This window comes from Vulpes lagopus, chromosome 1 (genome assembly GCF_018345385.1).
Source record: "Vulpes lagopus strain Blue_001 chromosome 1, ASM1834538v1, whole genome shotgun sequence".
NCBI lineage: Eukaryota > Metazoa > Chordata > Mammalia > Carnivora > Canidae > Vulpes > Vulpes lagopus.
In genome coordinates this window covers 140,908,688-140,934,768 of record NC_054824.1, presented here as the reverse complement: position 1 = coordinate 140,934,768, position 26,081 = coordinate 140,908,688, and the positions used below count along the sequence as shown (strand labels likewise).

The following is a 26,081-nucleotide window of genomic DNA, read 5'->3' as shown; positions in this document are numbered from 1 at the left end:
TTGGGAGGCTGTGGAGTTAGCTGAGCCTGGAAGATGAGTGGGACAGGCTGGAAATTCTGAAATTCCATACTAAGCCCTTCATCCTGTTTGCCAGTTGTTTTTCATAGTTTTCTTCTCAAATATTCTAAACAGGAGCTAGTTGGAGTCCAAACTGGTAACTGTAAGCAAGATATTTCCTGGGAATCTCATGTTTCATCTTAGAAATGCATGTGAGATTCGTGTTCTGCATAACGACATCTCTATATTTTTAATATAAAAATCATCTTTGAAGTTACTGACCATCGTGTAAAAGGGAAGGACCTGGTATGTTCTCCACCAGCTTCCCATCCCCCAGACACATCGCCTCGTGCTGCTGGTGGGGCTGTGGGCCCTGGTGTGGGAAGGGGCCATGAGGGGCTCCAGAGGGCTCAGGATAGGGCCCAGGAGCCTGTGATGAGGGCTCACTGGAAGGGGTGAGCATGCACACCTTGACATCCACAGATGCGAGTTCAAATCCAGATGGTGTCACTTACTGGTTGTGTGACCTGGCCGAGGCATAGCCGTTTTCAAACTCAGGGCCCTGGGCATGAACGGGATGGTGGTGGGCATCTAGATGGAAGGAAGGAATGGCTGTGTCTCCTCTTTCAAATGCTACCACTGTTTCCCCAGGGCTTCCAACACTCATGTGGTCTAAGGTCTGGATTCCACGTCTGTAGAATGGGGAAGCTTCCTCGTGGGGTTATTATATGGTTCACATGAGATTACATATGAGTATGCAATAAAATTAAAGTCACTTAAATGATCCCAAGTGTCTCCCACATTTAAAGTAACCTCCTTCCCATCTCCCATCCAGCTCTGGTTGCTGTACTCTTTTTTCTTTTTAACTGTACAGATTAGCAAAGTTTGCCTGACTGTTTCCACTTCCTACCTCCCACCCTCTCCTGAATCCGAGACTCCCCAGCTTTCACTCCACCATGCCACTCTCTGCCTCCCAAGGTCATCGGAGACTCCCTAAGTGTGGGATCTCACAGGCGACCTCTGGGAAGAGCAGCCACCACTAGCACTCCTTTCTTTTTGAAATATGTCCTTCCTCTGGATTCTGACCCACCCTCCTGGTTTTCCTCCTGCCTCTCTGGCTATTCCTTCTCAGCCTTTCTCATTCCCTTCTTCTGTTGCAGCATAACAGTAGATTTCCTCTGGGGTCCTGTGTTCATCTTCTCGCTCTTTATGCTCTCCTGGGTCATTTTTATTAACTCATGGTTTGAAATATCATCTGTGGCCCCGGGCACTAGACGAGGCCCCAGACCACTGTGGTCCACAGCCTCCTGGGAGCCTCTACTTGGATTCCCTCTACTCCAGGCCCTGCAAACTTGCTTCTTTTCTGTTTCACTTCTTGGTGACAGTCACTACCCCTCAGCTGCCCAGGGTGGTCATCCTTGACCATGCCCTTGATCTTATTCCCCACGTGAAGTAAATGACGAAGTCCTACTTCCATCCCCCAAAGTGCTTTAGGGTTTCTTACGTTTCTCCCTTCCAATACTATTCTGTCCATTATCTCTTACCTGGATTACTCCAGAAAGTATTGCACAGGGGCATGGCTTAGGAAAACTCAGCTCAAATGTTCAGAATTGGTTGATTTGTTGGGACTTTTAGGTGACAGAGATAATTACATTTTCTTTACTAGCTTAGGCAGAAAAGGGTGAGCAAAGCTCAGAGAATCAAGAGGTAAGGCAGACACACAGAAGTCAGAATTTAAGGTCACCTCAGGGACCAGACCCAGATACTTTGGACTTCCAGCGCGCACGCATACACACACACACACACACACACGCACACGCACACGCACACGCGCGCACACACACACACACACACATTCTCTCTCTCTCTCCTTCTCCTTGCCTCATTCTCTCCAACTTCAGATGGCCTTTCTCCACAGCCAGAAGAATTGAAATGGGCAGCTATTGTCAGATGACCTTCCTAAATCAATTACTGTGGTAAAGTGCAGAGATTGTTCTAACCTGGCTCACGGACCTCCCTATGCAGTCAGGGGTTCAAGGTCTGTGGCCGGAAGAGTCTGGGGTAGGACGGAGGTGCGCACCGAACAAAGACAACAGTTATCTTTGCTTCCCAGCTCACACACCCTCTTCTCCCATATACACAATTTCAGAACTGTTCCTGCTAAAGATAATACCCCATTGCTCATACCTCCTTCCCCCTGGGAGACAACCAGAAGTCTATTGAATACCCTTCCCTGCCAGGGCTGGATGTGCTCGGCAAGATCTCGCAGAAAGATAGATGTGCCGCGCACAGCACACTCGGTTGTGGGGTGGGGAACAGAATAACAATAAAGGCTTCCATTTAAAGAAGGGCACAGGAGATGACGGCCCCTGGCCCAGAGGGTGCATATCCTGCTGGTCAGGAACATGAGTAAGCAGGTAGACATGTTTGCTGAGTCACTGCCCCCAGTGAGCCAACAGGTGAGGCCTTGGGTGGCCACTGTGGCTCCCCTGTGGTCTGCTTGCTGGAGCTTCTGTCTGGGGTTCACCTTGGCAGCACCTGAGGGTCCCCGGGCAAGATTTGGCTGCTGAGACTGGGCCTTGAGGCCCGTTTCCTCCTGGCATGGGCTTTGGAGCCCGGGTTTGCCTTGGAGTTGATATAATCATAAGCTTCTGTGTGTCCACCCTAGAGCATCTCCGTCAATAAAGCTCAACAAAACTCTCACTGATTACATCGGGGGAGCGTTACCGTTAAGTCATGATGTTTGACTCTGGGCCTCGAGGTTTGGCCTCTTAGCTCATCCCTCCAGCCCCCAGCCTAATGGAGGGGATCCAGGGGGCAGAGCTGAGTTTCTTCCCATCAGACCCTCCCCCAACATTTATGAGGCTGGGGCAAGAGCACAGAAAGAGGCTTCCGGTTGATGCCTCCTTAACCTTTTCTTCCCACTCAGCTCTGTCCTGCACGACAGGGCCTCCTGCTTGGACCTGGACAGCTTCGGGGGCACCTCCAATCTCTGGTCACTCCCAGCTCCATCTGCTGTCTCTCAGCAGCACCATGTGACCTGACAGCACAGGGTTCCCTCAGAAGAATGACTTGAGAAGGGGTCCTTTGGGGCCCAGGAAGCCACATTCTGTGATCACATTCTGTGATCTTGGGTGCTTGAGGCAAGGTCTAGAAGGAGGTCTTAGGCTCCAGGTGGACATGTCCCCTGGGTCCCGTGGGCTGTTTGTCCTGCAGGGAAGGGCATGGCCAGAGGAAAATCTGATTAGAGCGTTTTAAAGCATAAAGGGTGAGGGGTCCCAGCTTGGATGTCTCTACTTCTTCTGTTGCCGGGCTGCCCCTCCGTAAGTGACGCTTAATCATGGCCAGGACTTGCTCAGCTTTTTTTAGCAAGGAGTGAATTTATAATAGAATGTGTTTGGGAAGGGCCTGGGGATAAGACTTCCCCACTTCTCTCTCTCCTCCCAGGTAGCTGCTTCCTATCAGGACAGTAATTTTAGTGCAGAGACAGAACTCGCCTGAGGAAGGGACCCCCCCAGCTGGTTGCCTCTAGGGCTGGGACCTCTGAGGGGGTGTGCTGAGTCTGGTTATGGGACAAGGACAAGAGACAGGCGACTGCCGCGGAATGTGGCAAACCTCTCTGCCCGCCTTCCGCCTCCGGGGTCCCTCTGGTCCACCCTGTTAGTGGAAGCCAACAGGCCAAGGGGAAAGTGCGGGACCAGAGCTGAATAACTTGCACAGACACCCAATTATTCAACCCCCAGGCGGCTGTTGCATTTTGCTAAAGGCAGAAGGAGCATCTCAACAGGCATCCTGCTCTGAGTAAGCCAGAAGAGGAGCCGTGCGCCCCACGTCTGGGCATTCTCCTGCTTGCCCTTCCTGAAGCTTTAGCTGCGCGGATGTGTAATTGGGGGTCATAACACTCAGGGGTTAATCACGTAACCCCTTGTGGCAAGGACTCTCTGATTCCCAGCCTGGGATAGGACAGGCGGGGTTGGGGGGGTGTCCTCCCTTAGCTCCCTCCACCCCCGCCCCCGCCAACCTCGACTTAGCCTATTCTAAGTGTTCTGTGTCCGTTTTGGCTGTTGGTTGCAACAACAGAAACAGATTCTCCCTCCCTGAAGTCCCAGTTTATGGGAAAGACATGGGGATAGCTCAGTATGTGGGAGCAATAGTAACCTGGTCTGGTGGGGCAGGGGAGGAAGCCCAGGTGGCTTTGGGTGTTGCATGGCTGGTCTCCACACCCCCGCTGTCAGCCGTAGCTTCCTTCTATCCCGGGGTGTCTGCTCAGGTTTCCAGTCCGTGCCCGGGAGGAGCTGACTGGCTCAGTTCGGATCAGGTGGTGCTTGGGGCTGATCCCTGTGACTGGGGGGACTGGAGAACTCTGATGGGCCTGGTCCAAGCCCCTTGACCCCGTGGTGCCTGGGAGGAAGGAGGGAGGATGTAGAGGCTGGCAGCCCCCCTCACCCAAGAGAACCCCATGAATGGGACGGAGCAGATCTCTTCAGGGAAGGGAGGTGCTGTTACCAGAAGAAGGTAGGAAGTATGTAGGGGAGAGAAAAACAACAGATGGCCATTAGGGCAGGCGAGCTGGGATTTCAAGATTCTGGGAAGAGGAAGGAGCCGCGTTCTAAAGAGCGAGGAAGGAAGCCCGCAGCCGGCCCTGCTGGCACAGGCTCGCACCTGCCTGGCTCCTTGGTCCTGCCGCCTGGCTTCTCTCTTCACTGCTTCAATCATGCGTTGTCCTTGGCTTCCTCTTGCTTGTCTCCCCCCGACACACTCCCTCCCCTTCCTCCTCTTGCATGACAGCTCCCCTAGTTCCAGATGACTGCCTTCCTTGGATTCGTCCATCTAATCTTTCTAGAACCCCTTTCCTACATGATTTGTTCCTTCTTACGATTTGGTGGGAAGAAACCCCATCAATGATTTCCACCGGGTTTTTAATATGAGATCTTAAGGGGTTGGCAGCTGTCACAACAAAATGCTGTTTCCCTGAGAATTCAAGGGAGGCATTTCCGGTTGCATGGGCAGCTGCTGGCAAAGGTGTCTTAGGGCCTGCGTGCTTCTCAGATCATGCAGGTGTGGGCCTGATCTGGTCCAGGTGTGACCGCACCGATTCTGGTGGAGGTACATGCACCCCTGACATGTACCTAATGCCACGTCCTGGGTCTGTAGATTCCACTTTGTAGCCTGGAAGGAATCACTAAATTCTACCCGAGAACACCAACCACATAGTTAATCTTAGGGCCCACCAAAACGTGGCTTCTTAATGACAGCATTATTTTTTTGGACCCTAGCAGTGGTTCTAGAAAGGGTGGTAGTCAGGGGTCCCAGGAGGAAACCAAATGAGGCTCCAAAGCCAAGTCTCCATAAGCTAGGGAGAAAATGTGTCAGAACAAGGGTAGAGTCACACCCCCTCCAGGAAGCCATCCAGCTTCTGTTGGTCTCTGAGTTTTCTGAACTTGCAGTAGCTTTAATGTAGGAAAACACATTAGAGGGGCACCTGGGTGGCTCTGTTGGTGAAACACCTGCCTTTGGCTCAGGTCATGATCCCAGGGTCCTGGAATCAAGCCCTGCATCAGGCTCCCTGCTCAGTGGGGCCTGTTTCTTTCTCTCCCTCTGTGCTCATGAGCTCTCTCTCTCTCAAGTAAATACATACATACACACATACATACATACATACATACATACCTTAAAAGGAGAGCGCATTAGAATAATCTGTAGAGCTTTTAAAGATTCAGGAGGCCCAGGATAGGGTGGGACAATCGGAGTTTTTCGAAGGTTCTTATGCATAATCCTGATAAATACTCTTGGTTGAGAAACACTGTGGAGCATTTATAAGCCTGGGGATAGAACTTGCAGATTGGAGCCCTTGGAAGACATCCAGCCACTAAACTGGCTTTGTTTGCCTGGCAGAGTATTTGAAAACATCTGAAATGTGAATGCTTTAGTGGGGGTCAGGTAGGATGGGGTGCTCAACCTTTAATTTGCCACGGTCCCCAATGTTCCCTATTGCCTCATAACCAGCTACTTCACTGTTTTCATCGCTTGTGACTAACGAGCACCTGTACACATGGGAGACTGTGTTCTTCATGTGGGCATGTCGCAGGGTGGCCCACTTATCCCGATGGTGCTGCCCCAGCTCTGAGCAACTCTGAGGCTCCTTTCCAGGGGCTGCCTTCGGGATAACTTTATACCACACACGAGAAAATCAGTCTCCTCACTCTAGTAGCAGGTTATGCTTATTTTTTAAAAAATGATGTCCTTGAGGTGCAGCGGGTATCCCTGGAAAGGTGTGACATTTTTATCTGAAATGGACACTCTGGAATTAGCTAACTATGTCTCCACCATGTGATAGAGGAGGAAAGTCTTCTTACCCATTCATGATGATGAATAATGAATTCTCTAGAAGGTTGAGCTCCAAGAGCTTGGTGCCATCTGAGTTGCCGTGAAGACATTGTAGACCATTAAGAGACCTGGGAGGGGGACTGTCAAGCCCAGCACTGTCCCACAGACATATAAGATGAACCACAAATATGTATGGGATTTAAAATTTTCTCGTGACCACCTGAAACATTTTTTGTAAGTGAAATTAATTTAATAATATCTCTGATTTAACCTGATGTATCCAAAGTGTCATCATCTCCATGTTTAATCAATATACAAAATTATTGAGTTGTTTACTTTTTTTTTTGTCTTATATGTTTGAAATCCCATATGTGCTTGTGAGCACAGCTCAGTTGGGGCTGGCTTTTTTTTTTTTTTTTTTTAGAGTTAATTTATTTATCAATGAGAGACAGAGAGAGAGAGAGAGAGTGAGAGCGAGAACGAGAGTGAAAGAGGCAGAGGGAGAAGCAGGCTCCATGCAGGGACAGGGAGCCCGACATGGGACTCGATCCCGGGTCTCCAGGATCACTCCCTGGGCTGAAGGCTGCGCTAAACCGCTGAGCCACCCAGGCTGCCCGGGCCTGGCTTTATTTCAAGTGCTGTGTGTGGCTACTTGCTACCACACATCTACTCTGTTGTTGAGAGGCCGACACGGGCTCTCAGAACGTAGAAAGGCTCCCTGTTGGTTTCGCCACTCCTGTGACCTGCCTATATGTACTCTCCTTGCCCCAAAGCCATGCTTGCTCTGGGGTCACTGACTCATGTCCTAGCTGCCATTGTTTCCTGTGGTCCGAGGGACTTAACTTTAGCAAGATTTCCTGACGCTGTGCCAGCTTTCCTCCGTGCTTCATTTCTTCCTCTTCAAGTGCTTGCATGTCACTGTGATATCATTCAAAGCTTCTAAGGGCCAGGATCCAATGGGCCCAGCCCCAAAGCAGGAAACTGGCTTTCTCATTGTTTATTTGAAACCATGAAGCAGAAAATGTCAGACACTTGTTTTCAGTGCTTCACTGAGCTGGAATCGAATTGCAACGCAACTATTCCCAATGGGGCCTTCTGACGTCGGATGATTTAGAGGCTTCACCGCTTTAGACAGAGACGACTAATTGAAGCACGAAGTAACCCTAGACTTCCCTTGCTCTGATTGTCATCACTAGCTGCCTCACCTTTTGTTTAGGATCTTGTTAGTCTATAAAATTTTGTTTGAAGCTGGGGCATCCTAATGTACTCTGGGAATATTCCAGCAAGGATTCTACAAAGTCTTTCTGTGTAAAAGGTCTCCATTTAGGTCTCTGTCCCAAACCCCCTTGGGAGTCCCACAAGAGACTGTTGTGTCTGTCACCACATAGCTCTCTCCAGTGTGGTCTGAGCACAAAGGTACCGTGTACTGTATGCCACCGTGGCACACATGTTTGTCTGCCTGTGCAGTAGCCATTCCTCCTGCTTTCCCTGCAATATGGCAGAGCTCACCTGCTACAATAGAGGCCGACGATGCCAGATGCATGCTTTCCTAGACTCTTTTGCAGCCAGGAATGGCCATGTGACCCCGTTCTGCCAAAAAGACACAAGTCAAGGTATGTGGAGAGAGCTTCTGGGGGAAGATTTTCCTCCCCAATAAAAAGAGACATGAAAGAGTGACTCTTGCAACTCTGGTTGCCTCCTTCTTCCTGATGTGGTTGTGATGTTTATAACAAGGCAGCTGTTTTGGGACCATGAGCAATGAGCCTGAGGATGGACATGAAGTCTTCTGAGGATGCTGAGAACGATGAGGAGGATAGAAAGATATTGCATCCTTGATGACCTCGTTGAGCAGCTGCAACCAAACTTGGAACAGAACTTTCTACTTTAGGAACCAAACTACTGTTGTTGTTCTATTACTTGCTACCAAAAGCATGCTGACTGGGATGGATGCCTGGTATTTAGTGGTAGGTTCTTGTCTTCTGTTTCTTAGAAGGAAGAACTCACTGAAATACTCTTCCTTCAACCTTGTTGCCCAGCTACTCTTGCTCATCCTCATCACCACGCTACTCCCTTTACTCATTTATTTGTCTGTTCACCTCATAAAGTTCCTGTGAGGGCAGAGGCCATGACTGTCTGGTTCACTCTGGTAGTTCCAGTTCCCATTATGTAATAAATAGGCATTCAATAAATATTTACCAATTAATGAACAAGGGGGGCTATGAAGGAGGTAAAATCCTTAGAATTTGGCCATTTCCCATTGGTGAGAGAAGGAAGCTAAAAGTGGCACCCTGTTTCTGGCTTGTATAGTTGGCTAGAGGGTGCGACCTTTCCTCATAACTCAGTAGCTTGAGGAGAGCAGAGTAGTTGAAGATGAGTTTTGCCCTGGATGTGTTGAAATTGATGCTTTTGGAACAGCCTCTGTAGACAGTTGAACAGAGGGCCTGGACTGAAGCTCTAGAAAGGATTGGACAGGGAGATGTATGTATAGCATGAGAGGAGAAGTGACTCTTCGGTGCTCCCATCTCATTGTGTGGCACCGCCATCCACCTGTTGCCCAAGTGAGGGTTCAGGAAGTCATCCTTGACACTCTCTCTCCCTCACTTCCCACATAAACCCATCATCCGGTACTGAGGATTCCACCTCTTGTCTCCCACACCCATGAACTTCTCTCCATCCTCCTGCCCCCACTGGAGTCCAAGCCAACTACCTCTCTCCTGCATTAGTACAGGGTCTACTTGGTTTCCCGAATCCACTCCAATCCCTTCTACTCACTGTGGTCCAGCCACATCAGTCTTCTCTCACATCTTGAGACCACCAATCTCCTTGTCTCAAGGCCTGTATGCATGAGCATCCATCTGCCAAGAACACCGCTCCCTCCATCCTCCACATCCCTCTACCTGTCCAGCTCTGGCCTACTCCCCTTTAGGTATTAGCCTAAACCTCACATCCTCATGAAGACCTTCCCTGACTACCTCCCACTCCCACCCACCTTTGTAGCCTCAGAAATTTAACTTTGTTGGAACACTACGGGGTAATTTGGCTTTTGGAGACAGGTACTGGCAAAACAAAACAAAACAAAACAACAACACCAACAAAAAACAAATCTTTACAAAAACCTATTAGCAAAATTGCATTATTTAGATGAGAAATGTAACTATAGAGGGTCAGAAATGCACAAGTACAGACAAGTGCATTGTTTCCCTTAGAAGGCAAATCTACACAGGAAGTCAAATAGCTTGTGAGTAAGGCTTAGACAAGGGGCTTTAGCTGCTTGAAATGATTATGTTTGTTAAACTGTGATCCCCCCAGTGTGCCCATCTCCACCACAGGTGTCCCCTCCCCCCCAACACCTGTTTCTGGGCCACCACTCCCAGGGCAGTCACTCAACAACTCAACTCCCAGGGCTGAAGACCTCTTGCCTCTGTCTGCTGCCAACGCCTAAGCTTCAGCCATTGACCAGCTCTCCTACTAGGGGTAAGCTTGCTTTAGCTGTGTTAACACCTCCCTGGTTAACACTTAGGAAGGTCAAGGTCAGGCCTGGGAGCAGTCTTTTCTTTTAGCTTATTTTATATATGTCTGCTTTGAACACTACATGTATTGTGTAGTTCAATCTTAAGAGCTTGTGAAAGCAGACTATTATGGGCCTTAAGCCTACTTTTCTTTTTTAATTTTATTTATTTATTCATGAGAGACACACAGAGAGAGGCAGAGACACAGGCAGAGGGAGAAGCAGGCTCCCCGTGGGGAGCCTGATGTGGGACTCGATCCCAGGACCCTGGGATCATGCCCTGAGCCAAAGGCAGATGCAAACACGCTAACCACAGATGGAGGGAGGAGGGAGGGAGATGCTTCAGGAGGCAGGGAGGAGCACGGCTTGGCTTCACCATCACTGGTCACATTCTGAGAAGTAGCCCTGCCCACAATGCTGGCCACTCAGGTGTGCCCAGCCTCCGTCCTGCGGGGTGCCCAGGACCTGGACAGCTGCCTGGCGGGATATCCATCCCAGAGTGCTAGGAGCACAGCCTGAACATCGGCGACTGCCCCTAAGTGATCCCTTCTCACCCCTGAGCGAGGAGGACAGTGCGCAGTTGAGAGGAGGCCCACAGGGATGGGTCCATAATCAAGTTGAACAGGGTTTGCTCAGCTACACATCTGATGCTGTTAGCAAGTCTAGGGAAGGAATAAGGACAGCAGCACACCAAAATAGAAGCAATTGTAATCAACACACTCTTAGGCACATGATGGTTAATATGCACCATAATATTTTTTTTTTTTTTTAAATTTTTTATTTATTTATGATAGTCACAGAGAGAGAGAGAGAGAGGCAGAGACACAGGCGGAGGGAGAAGCAGGCTCCATGCACCGGGAGCCTGACGTGGGATTCGATCCCGGGTCTCCAGGATCGCGCCCTGGGCCAAAGGCAGGCGCCAAACCGCTGCGCCACCCAGGGATCCCTATGCACCATAATATAAAAGGCATATACGACTTTTATTTATTTTTTCTAAGATTTTATTCATTTATTCGTGAGAGACACAGAGAGAGAGGCAGAGACACAGGCAGAGGGCTCCCTGTGGGGAGTCCAATGCAGGACTCGATCCTAGGACTCTGGGATCACGCCCTGAGCCGAAGGCAGTCACTCAACAACTGAGTCACCTAGGTGCCTGGCATAGGTGACTTTTAAACAAAATTTACACAAAACTGAGTTATGAGTATAACTTTATTCATATTCTTACTTGGAAAACTGTTATTACAGACAAAAGGCAAGAATACCGCTGATTCCTAAGAAAACTGACAAAATACTCACTTCATTTCAGGATAATACTCAGTAAAAAAAAAAAAAAAAGCTTGAAAAGTTTAATACCATTTAAATTAGACAATGTACAAGGCCTTAGACTGTTCCTATTTACATGATTGTGTGAGCACACCAGGAGAAGGTAGAGATCATTCTGGAGCTCCTTGTGAAGGCGGCCTACGTGTTAGAGGCTCTGGCTCCCTCCACCATGGCTCAGATTCCTCACTCCTGGTTATCTTTGGTTCTGCTTGCTTTTTTGTGTCCTCCCCGACCCCACCACCCCACCCCAAACCTGACCCATCTCCCCCAGTCTTGCTTCACAAATTCCTTAACAAGGGAGATTTCTGTTCAAACAATGAACATTTAGTTTTCCCACAGGAATACACATGAATCTACCACGGTTGCACATTCAGAGTTTCAAAAGGCTTTGGTTACATGGTTGTTACATTGGAACAATGTTTGTGTTCCTGAGAAAAGGAAGAAGTGGACTTCTCCCCAAAATATTTGTAGGTTTACTTCCTTTCTTCCGCTTATTCCGGCAGCAAACTTGTCTATTTTGCACTGAGCACTGCAAACCCAAAGGGCAAGAAAAAAACCTTAGACTTCCACTATTTCTCTTTTTGAATCCTCCAAAATAGCAGATTGATACAGAATGAAGTAGAAGGTAGTGAGTAGAGCTTTCCACGGCATCCTCTGTGCATTTGCTCATAGAATGTTTATGGGACCAAAAACCTTAAAATTAATACAAAGAAAGACAGGAGAACCCTTTTACTGGTATGTCTTTTCGGGTTTCTGAGCGAGAACATTGTGAGTGTACAGAAAATAATGAATTTTTTTTTTTTTAAAGTAGGAAACTCAACAAGCTCTAAACGCCCAGAAACAATCTGACCTTCCCTTCCAGGCTTTATAAGATATAAGACATAGCCTCAAAGGAGTAGCAAATGTGGTTTCAAAGGGCCTTGGATGTTGATGACTCAGTTCTACACATTCCAGGCATTTATAAAATCCACTTGGGGTTGGAATTAAAAATAGCTATGCCAATTATTTTATAAAAATGTAACTTTTCCTTAATATCTAGGAATTGGTTAAGCCAGAAACTTGTTATTTTACCTCATTGAAAAAACAAATTCATTCTCCCAAGAAAATTATCATAAGCTTTATTTATCTAAAACATCTTTTGCAGTGTCAAAGGAAAATGACACTACAGAATAGTTTTGACTGATAAAATCCCCTTTCTCCCTCCTATAGCTGTGTCGGCCTGGAAAGAATCAACCATCTCCTGGAGGGGAGAGTGCAACACACTCAGGGCAGCATCCAGGCCCCTCTGCCCAGGAGCTGGAGAATAAGCTGTGGCCACAGCTGCCAAGTGTGACTTGTATGGTTTTTATTTTATTTATTTTTTTAATATTTTTTTATTGGAGTTCGATTTGCCAACATATAGTATAACACCAAGTGCTCTTCCCATCAAGTGACTTGTATGGATTTTAAACGAGTCAAACTGCTTATCTGAGAATTCTGGGTTGACTAATTTCGTGGTCATGAATTCCATTCACTTAAGGCTTAGTTGGTTGTAGAGCTTGCTTTTTTTTTCCTTTTTTGAGCTTGGTTTTTAATACTGTTAACATGATGTAGCCAACCAAACACCAAGAACACCGGTAAATAATTAGCTCTGGTCTCGTGTCTTCTTTCTGTGGGAGCTGTTTGACTTTATAACGACATGACAGTCTAGCACCAACGCCCCACTAGGGCACACCATCCTGACGTGTCTCTCACATGTTTGGGGATGTTCCTGGAGTCTAAAAGAGAGCTACAGAGCGAGCCTAAGAACAGATTGCCAATGCGTTAGTATGAACATTGTCACTAGTGAAAAAACAGCAGTCTGCCAAGACCCCGGGAGTCACCTGGGGCTGTCAGCCACCCCTTGCGACCTTGGCCATGGGTGGGGGTTGCTCTCACAAAGGGCTTTCTACCATCCGTTTTTTCTTGGCTTGGAGGAAGAAGATGCGGTTTTCTTCAGGATAAGTGACTTTACTGAGGGGCATTCTGTAGATGTTGGCATTTTTCGTGGTCAGCAAGAGGAACAGTAGTGTGGCCAAACAGAAGGGCCAGGTGCAGGCTGGCAGTCCCGCCTGAAGAGGAAGAGACAAGCCACATACTCCTCTGAGATCCTGTCACAAAGCACCAGCCCCCATCCCATTCTCACTCAGTCCAGGGGGATGCATCCTGGGGCACCAACCGGACTCTGCTTAGGCCCACTGAATTGGAGTCCACGATCCCAGTGGGACTGCATTTAGCAGTTGAAATGTCACCATCCATTCCTTCGGGTGGTCTGGGAATGTCCACTTTGCACATCTTTCCCTCCCTCTCATACAGTCGGGTTTCTACACCACTGTGAAGATGACGCTGGGCACCCCAATAAGTTATTTCATTGGATAATGCCAACTCGGCATTAGGTCCTAAACTAGGTAATTACCTTACATATTTACGTCTCATGGCCATTTGATGAAATTGGCATTATGTTTGCAAAAGCTGAGGAAATTGTCTTAGGGAGGCTGCATAATAATCCAAGTTTCTGGGTAAATAAGTGGTAATGTGAAGACTGGAAACCAAGTCAACCCAAGTTCAAAGCATGCATCTTTCCCAACAAGATGAAGTTCTGTCTCAGGAACCCCCTTGTCTGGAACCACATACAAACTGAAGTGTGCATTGGAGTATAGACAGAGCTGCCTACTTAGGAAGCCACCAGTGGCCCCTGACCCCTCCTCACACCCACAGGGCCCTCTTTGCTTAGTTTGGTCCATGGTGACCTCTCTCCTGATCTCCACCCAGACTCATCTTGAACTCTCCTGGTTTTCCTCCCTTTCTTCTGGCTCCCAAACAGACTCTAAGCTCTTTGAGGGGAAGTCCTTGCTCTGGGCTGTTCTTGGCAACTCAGGCAGGTCTGAAGGAGAAGGTCAAGGACCAAAAGGGAAGGAGAAAGAGTGGCAGGAGGCACTACACAGGTAACGATTTTGCCTATTAAATAATTCATAGGACATGGGTCTGAATGCTTCTTATTAATGACTCACTGGGGGTTTAACAAATGGCTCAATTAAAAATGAAATCCAAACCATCTGGGTCTTTAGCCAATTATCCTTTCCCTCCCTTTCCTGATTTCTCAACCACTACATGGTTCTGGCTTTCTGTTCAAGTAGAAAATATTCTAAAGTCACTTCCCTGGCACTCAGAGTATGAACTTGGTAAATATGGTATACAACCTAAGTTTCACTGCTTTAAATTATGCAATCTGATATTTTTAGCAAGGTGTGTGTGGAACAGGCAGGTGCAGGAGATGGGAAAGTAGTGGCTAACACAGCGATGGATCCTGCACTGGGGACCCCACCCAGGGGACCTCAGGGGGGTTTCCACGGCACTGAGAGCCGATCGATCATGCTGCTGATGAAGCAAGATTAAGGCAAACTCACCATAGCCATCACATGTGACAGGCTGACTCCGAGGTAAGCAGTAAACAGGGCTAAAAAAAAAGGGGAGGGAACAATAATACTTAGTAGGTGTACTTTTCATTATAGGAAATGTACATTTTCATTTTTCCAGCTAGCTTTCAGCACCCTGGTTACAAGCATGAGCTTACAGTCGACAGTTCTGGGTTCAAATCCAGACTCTACTGCTTAGGAGCTTTGTGGCCTTCATTCTAAGCCTCCACCTCCTCACCTGCACCATAGAGGTAACAGAAATTTCTCATGGGGTTGGTGTCATCATGAAAGGAGTAATACTTGGGTTTAGCATGCAATGAGAAGTACTCAGTAAAGGTAGCTTTTCTGTGGTTACTATTTCACTGCTATTATCACTGATCCCTAAGGAAAAGGCCTTCCATGACAAATAAGCTTCCCTGTTGTTTTATCTGAACATAACTTAATTAAAATGAAATGTAGGGGGGCACCAGGGTGGCTCAGCTGGTTGAGCATCTGACTGTTGATTTCAGCTCAGGTCACATTCTCAGGGTCATGACATTGAGCCCTGTGTCAGGCTCCACACTTAGCAGGGATCTGCTTGAGATTCTCTCTCTCTCTCTCTCTCCCCCTCTGCCCCTCCCTCCCTCACTCTATTGCTCTCTAAAATAAATACAATCTTTGAAGAAATTGAAACCTATGTATGTTTCTTGAGATAGCATGGATTCTGTACAACCACATTATATGCATCTAGGATTGTCCTATTAATGACTAGAATTCACAGTCATAAAAAAAATCATGGTATAAAAAAAATAAAGACAGAGTAATTCAGCAATCAGCAGGACTGACCACAAACTTGGGATTTTGCCCCATAATAACATCGTTCCCAATACTGTTAAGGTTGGCATACAGGCCAATGAATTAGTATGTTATGCTTTTCCTTAACTCTGAGTGAGCACAAATCTTAAAGCGGTAATTTGAGTCTATGTGTGACCGTTGGTGGTAAAACAACAAAAACAAAGATCTCAAGTAGCTAATCATCAATTGAAGAGAGGGCTCAAGGCAGCCCAGGGAAGCTGGGGTTTCAGAAAGAAAGGCTGCAGAATAATCTTGCTGCACTGGCCAGACAGGCCCCTGGGGCAGCGCTGGCCCCGTGAGACCAGCCCACCACCTAGACCTCCTGAGCCTGAGAAGCCACCTGAGCCACCTCGGTGGGGGGTAGTGGGGGGCGGTGGGGGGAAGGGGGAGGAGGGACTCTGTGACGCTCATTTACTTTACCACAGACTTCCATTCCTTCGCCAATCTTTGGTCTTTTTATCCCAGTGTTTTTGTTCAACAGCATACCTAATTCTTTCACATCTGAATTGTCTCATGCTCGTGGGAAAGGCTTGTCTCAGAAACAGCCTGGGCTTCAAACCCCAGCTCTGGTCATTTTACTGTACAACAATTCACTGAACTTTGGCACTCAGTATTGTCCTTTGTAAAAGGGCAGCTTGAAGATGTGCTTTCCAGGGAGGCGGTGAACCTCAAATGCAATCCTGTATTTCCACCAACACTGGCTGCCAACCCATCCCGGTTGGGGGGACCCCGATGCTGCTCTGAGCAGAAGTGTGCAGGGGCGTGGGTTGGAAGAGCTTCTTTGTTTGATTTGATAATTTCATTCCTTTTTCCCTCATTTCCTTCCTTCCTTCCTTAACAAATATTCACCGGCCCTAGGGTAAGCACCTGCTGTCTTGGGTACCTGCTCTTCTATGAGACCTCCCCTGAGCACATGAGACCTATCACCATTCCTCTCCTTTTCTTTTTTCTTTTTCTTTCTTTATTTGTTTATTTATTTATTCATTCATTCATGAGAGACACACAGAGGGAGGCAGAGACACGGGCAGAGGGAGATGCAGGTTCCCTGTGGAGAGCCGGAAGCAGGACTCGATCCCAGGACCCCAGGATCACGACCTGAGCCAAAGGCAGACGCTCACCCCCTGAGCCACCCGGCTGCCCCATTCCTCTCCCTTTCACAAGGATTGCACTTGAAAGGTCCAGAAGTAGCTCTGGTCTCTTCCTCCTATGCTGTTTCCAAGCTGTCTCCAATTGCAAGTTGCTTTTCTCTCCATAGTAAGAGCATCAGACTGTCTAACAGTAGCTGTGCATCAATTAAGTCTTGCTGAGCGGGACTGGGAAAACCTCACGGGAGAGGTGCAAGTCTGCAACACCACAGTGTGTAGGTGATGACTCTGATTGCACCCTGGGCAGTGAGGGGCAGAAAGGCCCTGAGTGCCGAGTGGACAGTGTCCATCCCAGCAGAACACCAGGTGTGAGTCCTACTATGACAACCCCAGCATTAAAGAGAGACAAAATATCAGGATAGCTCAGTCACCCAACCCCCCCTCTTGATTTCAGCTCAGGTCATGGTCTCAGGGTCATGAGATCAAGCCCCACCTGAGGCTTGCACGGAACGCAGAGCCTGCTTGAGATTCTCCTCCCCCACAAAAATAAATAAAATAAATAAATAAATAAATAAATAAATAAATAAATAAAGACAAAATGTGTCTATAGTTTGCAGTGACAAAATAACAAAGTTAGGACTCCCCTGGTGGGCAGTTTCCGGTTTGGAGGCAGGGAAGGCGGCCCTGCCAGCCTCCCTCAGCCTTTCCTGGGGCCTCTTCCTGATAATACCACAGTGAAGTTGTGAAAGGGCAACTCTGTAATAAATGTGTTATTTATTTACCCCAGCTGATATAGTTAGTCTTTCGTTGGGCCAGGGGCAGGGTGATATGGGCAAGCCAGAACTTGCTGTGACATTTTGCAGGGGAGATTTGCTTTCCAAGAGGGGCCAGAGGTCCCTCTCAACACTTCGTATCCGCGGATGAGATGGACAGTGCCCAGCATGGACGGAACACGCACTCCCCATTGTCTGTGGAGGGGAAATCAGTATGGCCTCTGTGGGGGTGAGTGTGGCATCTCTCGAAATTCAAGTTGGCAGAGCTAGGGTTCTGGCCTCAGGAGCTGGGTTCTCAGCTAACTCAGTATACAGCCCTAACCGTCAGGCTACGCCAGTGAGGAAAATCTGACCTGTCCAAAGGAAGGTAGGTGTGATAGGCAGAATGAGAAACCCACTAGCTTTCTAAATCTACATCACTTGAGGTTTAGTTTTACCTAAAGGCTTGGAGGCTGCCACAGGGGAGCAGAGTGGTGTAGTGCGTGGAATTCAGAGGTTCTTAGCAAATGTGGATTCTGGCTTGCATTTACCCTAATTGACCGGGTCCCCTTCAACACATCACTTTATCTCTCTAGCCTCAGAACTCCAACAGTAAAACGAGGGGCATGGACTGGAGACGTCTAGAACCTCTTCTAGCTCTGACAGGCTGAGTCTGGCTAGAACATAGGGGTCAGAAGGGATGAACACAGTGGTTTGGAAAATGTGGTTCCCAAGACCAACAGCATCAAGCACCATCTGGCCCTCGTTAGAAATGCCAACTCCTCTCCTACCTCTAAGGAGGAATCGGGGGCTGGGAGATGGGGCGGGCAGCCATCTGTGTTTTAACAAGCCTTCCAGTTGATTCTGACACTCCCTGAAGTGTGTGAGAAAAGCTGGATTCGTGTGATTCTCCAAGGGCCACATGGAGTCCTACCTGACTCAGCAGGAGAAATGGCTCTGTATTTAGCTTGAGTCATTTCCATTTTCGTTTCTTGGGTCAAACAATTAGTATGAAGAACATAGGATGAGTCAAGTTTCTATCCCCCAACACGTACATATGGCAAAATAGTTAACACTACTCGACAGGTTCTCCTGTCTTCACGACAACCAATAAGGAGGGCACAGCAGAGCTTAATCCTCCCAGGGAGGGGATGCCACTTGCCCTGTTCACACCTGCAGGCAGCGAGGGGCCCTCACTGGAACCTGGCCCCAGTGTCTCACATAGTCCCTTTTTATTGTATGGACTGATCCCACAGTTATGAGCGACCCTCCTTCCAATGCACAATATACGTACCGCAGGCAAGAGCCAGAATGTGAGTTTGCCAGGTGAGCGCCACGAACATTCCTCCAATTGCAATGCAGGCCAGAGAGCTGTTGAAACCCCAGAGCCCAAGGTAGATGTTCTCAAACGGCTCTGAAAGACTGAGTCCTATTAATGAAGACAGGTGGGGTCAGCGCTGTGCACCAAAGGCAGGATGCTGTGGTAGGAGGTGGGGGGTGGGGGAGCACCCATGAACTCCCATTGGTCCCCTGGAAGTAGAGCCCTCCAGGAAGGTCCAGAGCATGGAAGATGCCTGCGGAGGAGGTGCTGGGTACTCGGGCCTGAGCCCTCAGCTTACCCGCTGCTATCCCCAGCAGTGATCCGATGGCGGCGTGCAGGCACATGAGTGGGGAGGAGAGCAGGAGGGCGCACAGGAAAATGCCCCCTGTCCACGGGTTATCACAGCCATAGATCTGCCCGACACCCACAGGCAGGGATTTCAGTAACTGCAAAGCCATTCAGAAAACGAGGTCATTAAAACAACTGAACAGAAACCCACAGGACGCTCACAGTCACGTATAATGCAACGTCAGAGTTAGCACATCTCATCTTTCGAGACCAGTGTTACTAAATTTTTAAGTCTCTGTCTCGTTACAGAGAAATCTCATTCTTCTGCTTGATCCCAAGAGATACACAGGCCCTTCCCCGGCGGATGCTGAGCATGCATGCCTCCTTGGCATGGCCACTAACTCAGGGGCTCCGCTGCTGGCGCTGACACTTGGCCTCGGTCGCTGATAAGGCCCCAGGTGGAACCACTGCTGCCCCCACCTCACCTGCCGTGTCCCCCAGTGAGGACAGCAGGGACCACAGTTTACACTTCCAGTTCTTACCTGTCCATTAGGCCTCAGGCTAATGCATCAACGCCACCATGGTCAACAGAAGTATTATTACTCCCACGCAACTGGGCTGTTAAGGCCAAAGACCCAGAGTTGGGTTATCTTTTCCACAATTCAGAAGCAATTATTACGGACGCCTGGGTGGCTGAGTTGGTTAAGCATCAGCCTTCAGCAGATCAGGTCATGATCTCAGAGTCCTGGGATCTAGCCCCACGTCAGGCTCCTGGCTCAACGAGGAGTCTGCTTCTCCCTCTGCCCTTCCCCATGCTCGTGCTCTCTTTTGCTCATGCTCTCTCTCTCTCTCTCAAATAAATAAAATCTTTTTTTTTTAAACAAGCAAGTATTGGCAAGTTCATGAGTCAGTACCCTATTTATACTTCTGCTGTTACAGAGAATATGTATTCATTTCAACCAGTATATCCTTAGCTTACTCTGGTTACCAGCAACTGCCAATTAGTCCTCAAAACACAAAGATACATGTAAATGTCACTAATGCTGGTGAGGCCTGAATTCAGCTAATGTGTTCACAGACTGACAGTTTTCAGGAAAACTGAGGGTTTGATTTAAGCTAACACCTGGTAATGCTTTCTAAGGGCACTTCCGGTAAGGCCAGGCTAGGCATAATTAGCCATGTTAGCTTGACCAAGTTCATTTACTGAAAGACGTCTTCCTCACCCCAGGTCACATGTACACCTTTTGAGCGACCATGGGGAGGCAGTGACTCTGCTACGGAGACCCTGCTTTGGCACGAAAACTATCCTTTCCTGGGGCCCCTGGGTGGCTCAGTGGTTGAGTGGCTCAGGGAGTGATCCCAGGGTCCTGAGATCGAGTCTTGTATCAGGTCCCGGCAGGGAGCTTGATTTTCCCTCTGCCTGTGTCTCTGCCTCTCTCTGTGTCGCTCATGAATGAATAAATAAATAATGTCTTAAAAAAAAAAAAAAAGAATTATCCTCTCCCTCATGCATTAGGCTGCACTAACACTGGCTTCCAATCCTGCCTCCGTCCTTGTGCAGAGCACAGGATCACACTGTGAGTTTGGTTCTGTCCTAAAGTGGATCCTGAATTCTGCAGCTCACACTGGATCTTCATGTCTACACAAGATCATTGCTCTTTTCTCTACAGCAAGGAACTTGACACGGTACAGACTACATAGGCTTTCACTCAGAATCGACTGCAGAACTATCCCTCGTGTGGCCAGGAAAATGGGGGAGTCAAGCAAGATGGGAGAGACATGTGCTGATGTTGGGGTGGTAGTTCAGAATGAGAAGAGGAAGACCCCCCACTCCCACAAATCAGCACTGTCCAACATAACTTTCCTAATGGGGGAATATTCTCTATGGGGCTACTGAGCACCTGAAATGTGCCTAGTATAAGAGTAAGAAACTGGATTTTTAATTTTATTTTTTATTTAATTTTATTTTTTTAAAGATTTTATTTATTTATTCAGGAGAGAAACAGAGAGGCAGAGGGAGAAGCAGGCTCCATGCAGGGAGCCTGAAGTGGGACTCAATCCCAGGCCCGGGGATCGTGCCCTGGGGCCAAAGGGAGGCACCCAACCACTGAGCCACCCAGGCATCCCTGGATTTTTAATTTTATATCATTATAATGAATTTCACATTGAAATTAAATAAGCTATGTGGGGCTAATAGCTACTATATTGGACAGGGCAGTTTTAGATAAATCAATTAGCATTATTTATGATATTATTTTTCATGGGTAGTTTGAACAAACATTTGACTTTCTTTCTGAGTTATTTCCAAATGCTCCCATTTATTTTCTGGGCAAGAAGGTAAAGAAAAGCCTGCCTGAGCCCCTCACATATTTTGATGGCTCAGCAGAGAGGACAGCAAAAAGGGGTTTCATGAGCTAGTAGTGCAGAAAACCAGTGTTTTGCACATCAAAAAAGGTGTGTTTTGTTTGTTTTCCTCTGCCTTTAAGTGTTCTCTTGTTTTAAACAGTTATTTAATAACTCTTCAACAGAGTTATTAAATAAACACCCCAGGAAGAGCGGGACCTGGGTTAACTAGGTCTTTAAAATGGCACTCTCTCTGTGCACATCGGTAAGGAGATGGATACAATACATGCTGTGGTAGTGGTTCTCAAATTCTGGCCCCCATTACCATTATTTGGGGAGCTTGTTAACACAGGTTCTTAGGTGCCCCCCTCAGAGATTATGATACAGAGAGTCTGAGATGAAGCCTGTATCGTATTTAAAAACAATGATTCTGATGGCTACCAATGCTTGAGCACCATGAATCACTGTACATACTCTGTGAGATCTACCAAGAGAAAAAGCAGAATAGAGAGGTTCTATCATGAGATCTAACAGTAACCAGCCAGTTCTTTTGATGGGAGGAGGCAGGTCATGAAGGCCTTAACTCCACACTAGAGGCCCTTCCTCAAGGGCTGGGCCCCATCACATCCACCCAAAGAAGGGACAATTTTGAAACAGCTTTTGATTTCCAGTGGAGCTATACTCTAGACCGAATTTTAGGAAAAGAAGGGGGAAAGTTAGCTTTGAGCAGTCATTAAAAACAAACAAACAAACAAAAAACAAAAAACAACCCTTACAACAAAGGAAAAAAAAGACAAAATAACAAACTCTTAAATACAGGGAACAAACTGGTGGCCACCAGAGGGAGCTGAATGGGGAAATAGGGGAAGTAGGGGAAGGGGATTGAGGGTACGTGTATCTCGATGAGCAATGGGTAGAAGTGTTGAATCATTACATTGTACACCTGAAATTAATGTAACACTGTAGGTTAACTAAATTTCAATAATAATAATAATAATAATAAACAAAGCCTTAGAACCCACAGCCTTAGAGTAGAATGGGTGAGAGGGCAAGATGGAGGCAGTAAAGCCATCCTAGAGCTGAGTCTCCATAAGGCTCTGATGCCCAAGAACAATTAACCAAGGGGACACTGCGTGTCTTCGAGTCAGGGAGGAATGTGAGAGGACAGAGTACCTTACCTGCAGGGCACTGAGGTCAGGCCAGGTGACATTGGGAACCGCGGTCACGGGTTTGAACAATTTGCTTGGGAAGAACAGGTTGTAGTGTCCCGTCGCCGAGAGGTACATTGACAACGCCATGTTGAAGGGCAGAGTGAAGACAGGGAGGTCCCATTTGCAGAACAAGGAGGTCAAGGCGCTTGAGAAAATTGGGCTAATGACAACGACCACAGAACAGAATGGAAGAACATGCACGTGACAAGTCAGTTGACAAACTGAATCTCTACACCCTGGAGGGGCTTTCTTTCATGGGCACAATACTAACATGCTGTTTCAGCAAACTTTTTATGGGAGGACAAGAGAAAGAGAACCCCGAACTGAAACAAAAAAACCAAACACACGTGGAATAAATCCTGTCAGAGAAGAATTTTTCCATAAAGTCAAAAATCAACTCGTAGCTCATCTGGCTTTTGAAAAATTACACTCTGGGATCGCTCACAGTGACTTAGGAAATCTAGGTTTTAGAAATATTTTTCTAGTATTTTAGACGTAAAGTAAAATACTCTGCACCCAGTGGGAACCCCCTTCCCCCATGTAACGTACTTGATCATGTGCCCCGTCCTCCCCACCAGGGGCAGCCACCATCTTGAATTTCTGTATCATCTTCATGAGCCTTTAGCATATTGTTTTTGAAAAAGAGAAACAGTTGTCCAAGGGAGGATGTAAGGTGGTGTGGGCGGGAGGAAAAATATCTTAAACTCAGGGCGGGGCGGGGGTGGGGGTGGGAGGAACAGCTTTAAGTCCAGAGCCGTTGGTGAACTGTGTGACCTTTGGCAAGGAGCTACTCCTCCATTTCCTTGTCTGTAGCCTGGGGGACTGGATTAGATTAGATGGTCTCTGGGCCCCTTTTGTACTCTCACTTGTTGGCCCATCATGAAGGTCAGAGCCCCAGATTATGGGAGGGGGTGTGGTGAGCACCTGGAGGTGATCCACCTCCTGTCCTTGAGGTTGTTCTTCAGAACTGGTAAGAAATTACTTCCTGGGCAGCTTGGCTCTCCCAGCAGGCTCTCTCCCACACCCCTGTGGGTGCAGCCAGGGCAGGTGGCCCTGCAGACACTGTGCAGAGTGGGCTACCCTTCTCATCTGGGTGGATATTCGTGATTTATATTCTAAATGTGCCATCGTAAGAAGGAAATGTGTGCTTCCAAAAAACAAACAAACAAAAAGAGCATTTAGCTAGTTTGAAGGATTTAGGGTTAAAAAAAAAGGAACCGAATTCAGTGAAGAAATGTTTTTGAAGGTAGCAGGGGCAGGTGGGTAAGGAGAGTTCATACAGGCATACACGGTGGTTCTCAAAGTGTAGTCCCTGGATGAGCCGTATCACCTGAGAACTAGTTAGAGATGCAAATTCTTAGGCTTCACCCAGATGGACAGAATCAGAAGCCCTGGGGCGGGGAGCAGAGGTCGTGTTTACCCAAGCCCTGCTGGGGATTCGTTAGTGTGCAGGTTTGAGGACCATGGATGTAGGGCCTGACTCTCAAATTTAGTTGTCCTTTAGAAACCCCCAGGAGCCTTAAAACTCCCAGTGCCCAGGTAACACCCCAGACCAATTACATCAGAATCTGAGAGGAAGGGGGGACGAGGTGTGTGTTTAGGGTCACATGTATCAGTGTGTTTGGATGCTTCCTGTTTCTAACAGATGTAACCCGAATCTAAGTTAAAAAAAAATAATAATTTTTCTAAACGTTGCTATACACAGATACCATAAAATTTACCATTTTAACCAACCTAAGGCCTGCAGTTCACTCACATTCAGTTCATTCACATTATTGTATAACCACCACTGCTGTCCATTTGTGGAACATTTTTCATCTTGCAAAACTGAAACTCTGTACCCATTAAACAGTAACTCCCCATTCCCTCCCCCTACTATGAATTTTTTTTTTAGAGGTATTTTGAAAACCAGGCACAACTTACCAAGTCATGGACATGGCAGACACAGGTAATAACAGCCACCAGAAATAATTGCCCTTGTCTGAAAAGACAGCCATGAGTATTCCCAGCAGGGTGGCATTATAGCCGTGGAGTCCTGCGGCGATGGCTGACCTGTGGGCGAGAGGCACAGTGGGGACGCATTCTGGGTGGGCAGGGGCCGGACTTGCCCAGAAATGGTGCTTGCAATTTTCAGATCATGGTCACATTAGAAAATGAGGTTATGCTTAGAAATTTATTTCCAAGTCTATAAAAGCCAAACACTAATAAAATCATGGAAAAATGAAATATAGCTAGATAAAGGTAAAATACAAATGTGCTTCTAGAACAACCCCCTACAGAGGTGTCACAGTGAGACAGGATTCTCGCATCCAGGCGCAGAAAGGGAGATGAGCAAGGCGGCCTGTTCTGCTTTCTTTAGCCTTTCCTTCAGGAAGTTGTTACCTCTGTGTCTTAGGGGCCTTTGATCCAAATAGAGCTCTTAGAGGAAACTGGGTTCTAAGTCTGACATTCTTGGTGAGAGGTGTAAGGTTGTTGAATTGCAAACTCCCTTTTGTAGTGTTTGTGACCTTAAAAAAACGACTCTTCCAACTGAGGATCCACTTTCATCTTCCTGCACTTCCACTTTGTGCTCTCCAAATACACGTTTCCAAGTTATTGCAAAGGAAAACAAGTACTTTTACTGGGCAGAGTTATTCCACTTACGTGCATATCTAGCACTGAATTCATTCTTGGGTTCCTTTTCGCTTCTCAGCATTTAACCTCACTTCTGAAGGTGGTCCTGTTGGTGAATTTCTACTCCCGGCCAAAATGGTTCCCAGTTTGTAACTGGGAACTAGGAGCCCCAAGTGAGAAATGAAACAACTTCTGCAGAATAAGCACCAAGGCTGACAAGCCGGGCTTCCTGAGGCCCTATTAGTTGAGAACATCTCCACCAGGAAGGGCTGAAGTTTCAAAGATGAAGTCAGCGAGGCCACGAGGTGCAAAGCTGGGTGAGATCAGGTGCAGGGTCTGCAGGGGGTGGGGGGGTGACAGAACCAAGGGCCAGGCTATAGAGGGGGTGCAGGTGGCATGAGAGCTTCAGTTGGGGCACAAGGCACCAGCCCAACAGCAAGAAGGTACCACTCATTCATCTGGGTGAGAGCATTAGCAGTGGGGCTCTCTGTCCAGTGTCCTTTGTCTCCCTTAACGAATCTTTTGGGACATGTAGGAAGTGATGGAATGTTTACTGGTTTAACCCTGTAAGTGATACTCTCTTCTAGAATTTGGGAATACACATGAGGACAGCAGACAGCGAGGCAAAGACTCGCTTTCTCAACAAGGGACTTGCAGATTTTAAGGCAGACTGCCTGTGCTTTCATGGCAATGTCTGCAAGTTGTGGAGCACTATGGCTTAAAAACAACAGAAAGAGATATATTCACTTACAACAGGATTGCTTTTTTAATGCAGGCCTTTAGGCCTGAGGAAGGTAAAAGAGACTTGAAAGCCAACACATGTAAATATGGCTTGCCTTCTAAATAATACCTGGTAGGGAGAGTGGGTCATTTTTTGCTGGAACAAAATAATGAAGGGATATTTGATATGGCACGATGCTGGACCACATCTCCAAACTGGGTGGGCTGTTTCCTCTCTTGTACTGGAATTGGATTTAACCTAATCTACGAACAACACATCAGGCTCCTTGGACCTGATGGAAAAGCGGAACGTTCTCGGAGCTCT

At 47.5% G+C, this 26,081-nt stretch overlaps 1 protein-coding gene across 4 annotated transcripts in view; it reads right to left on the bottom strand.

The window, feature by feature from the left end:
• Positions 1-10,900: 10,900 nt before the first annotated feature.
• The window catches only part of LOC121473274 (urea transporter 1), a 29,556-nt gene continuing 14,375 nt past the window's right edge, over positions 10,901-26,081 (bottom strand). For all 4 annotated transcript variants that reach the window (XM_041725408.1, XM_041725419.1, XM_041725439.1 and 1 more), the window contains 6 exons: positions 24,347-24,475; positions 22,391-22,583; positions 18,880-19,027; positions 18,555-18,689; positions 14,581-14,630; positions 10,901-13,245 (listed from right to left, as the gene is read on the bottom strand). In XM_041725408.1, coding sequence (XP_041581342.1) covers positions 13,069-13,245; positions 14,581-14,630; positions 18,555-18,689; positions 18,880-19,027; positions 22,391-22,583; positions 24,347-24,475 — 832 coding nt within the window. In that variant the 3' untranslated portion in view covers positions 10,901-13,068. The remainder of the gene's footprint in view (positions 13,246-14,580; positions 14,631-18,554; positions 18,690-18,879; positions 19,028-22,390; positions 22,584-24,346; positions 24,476-26,081) is intronic.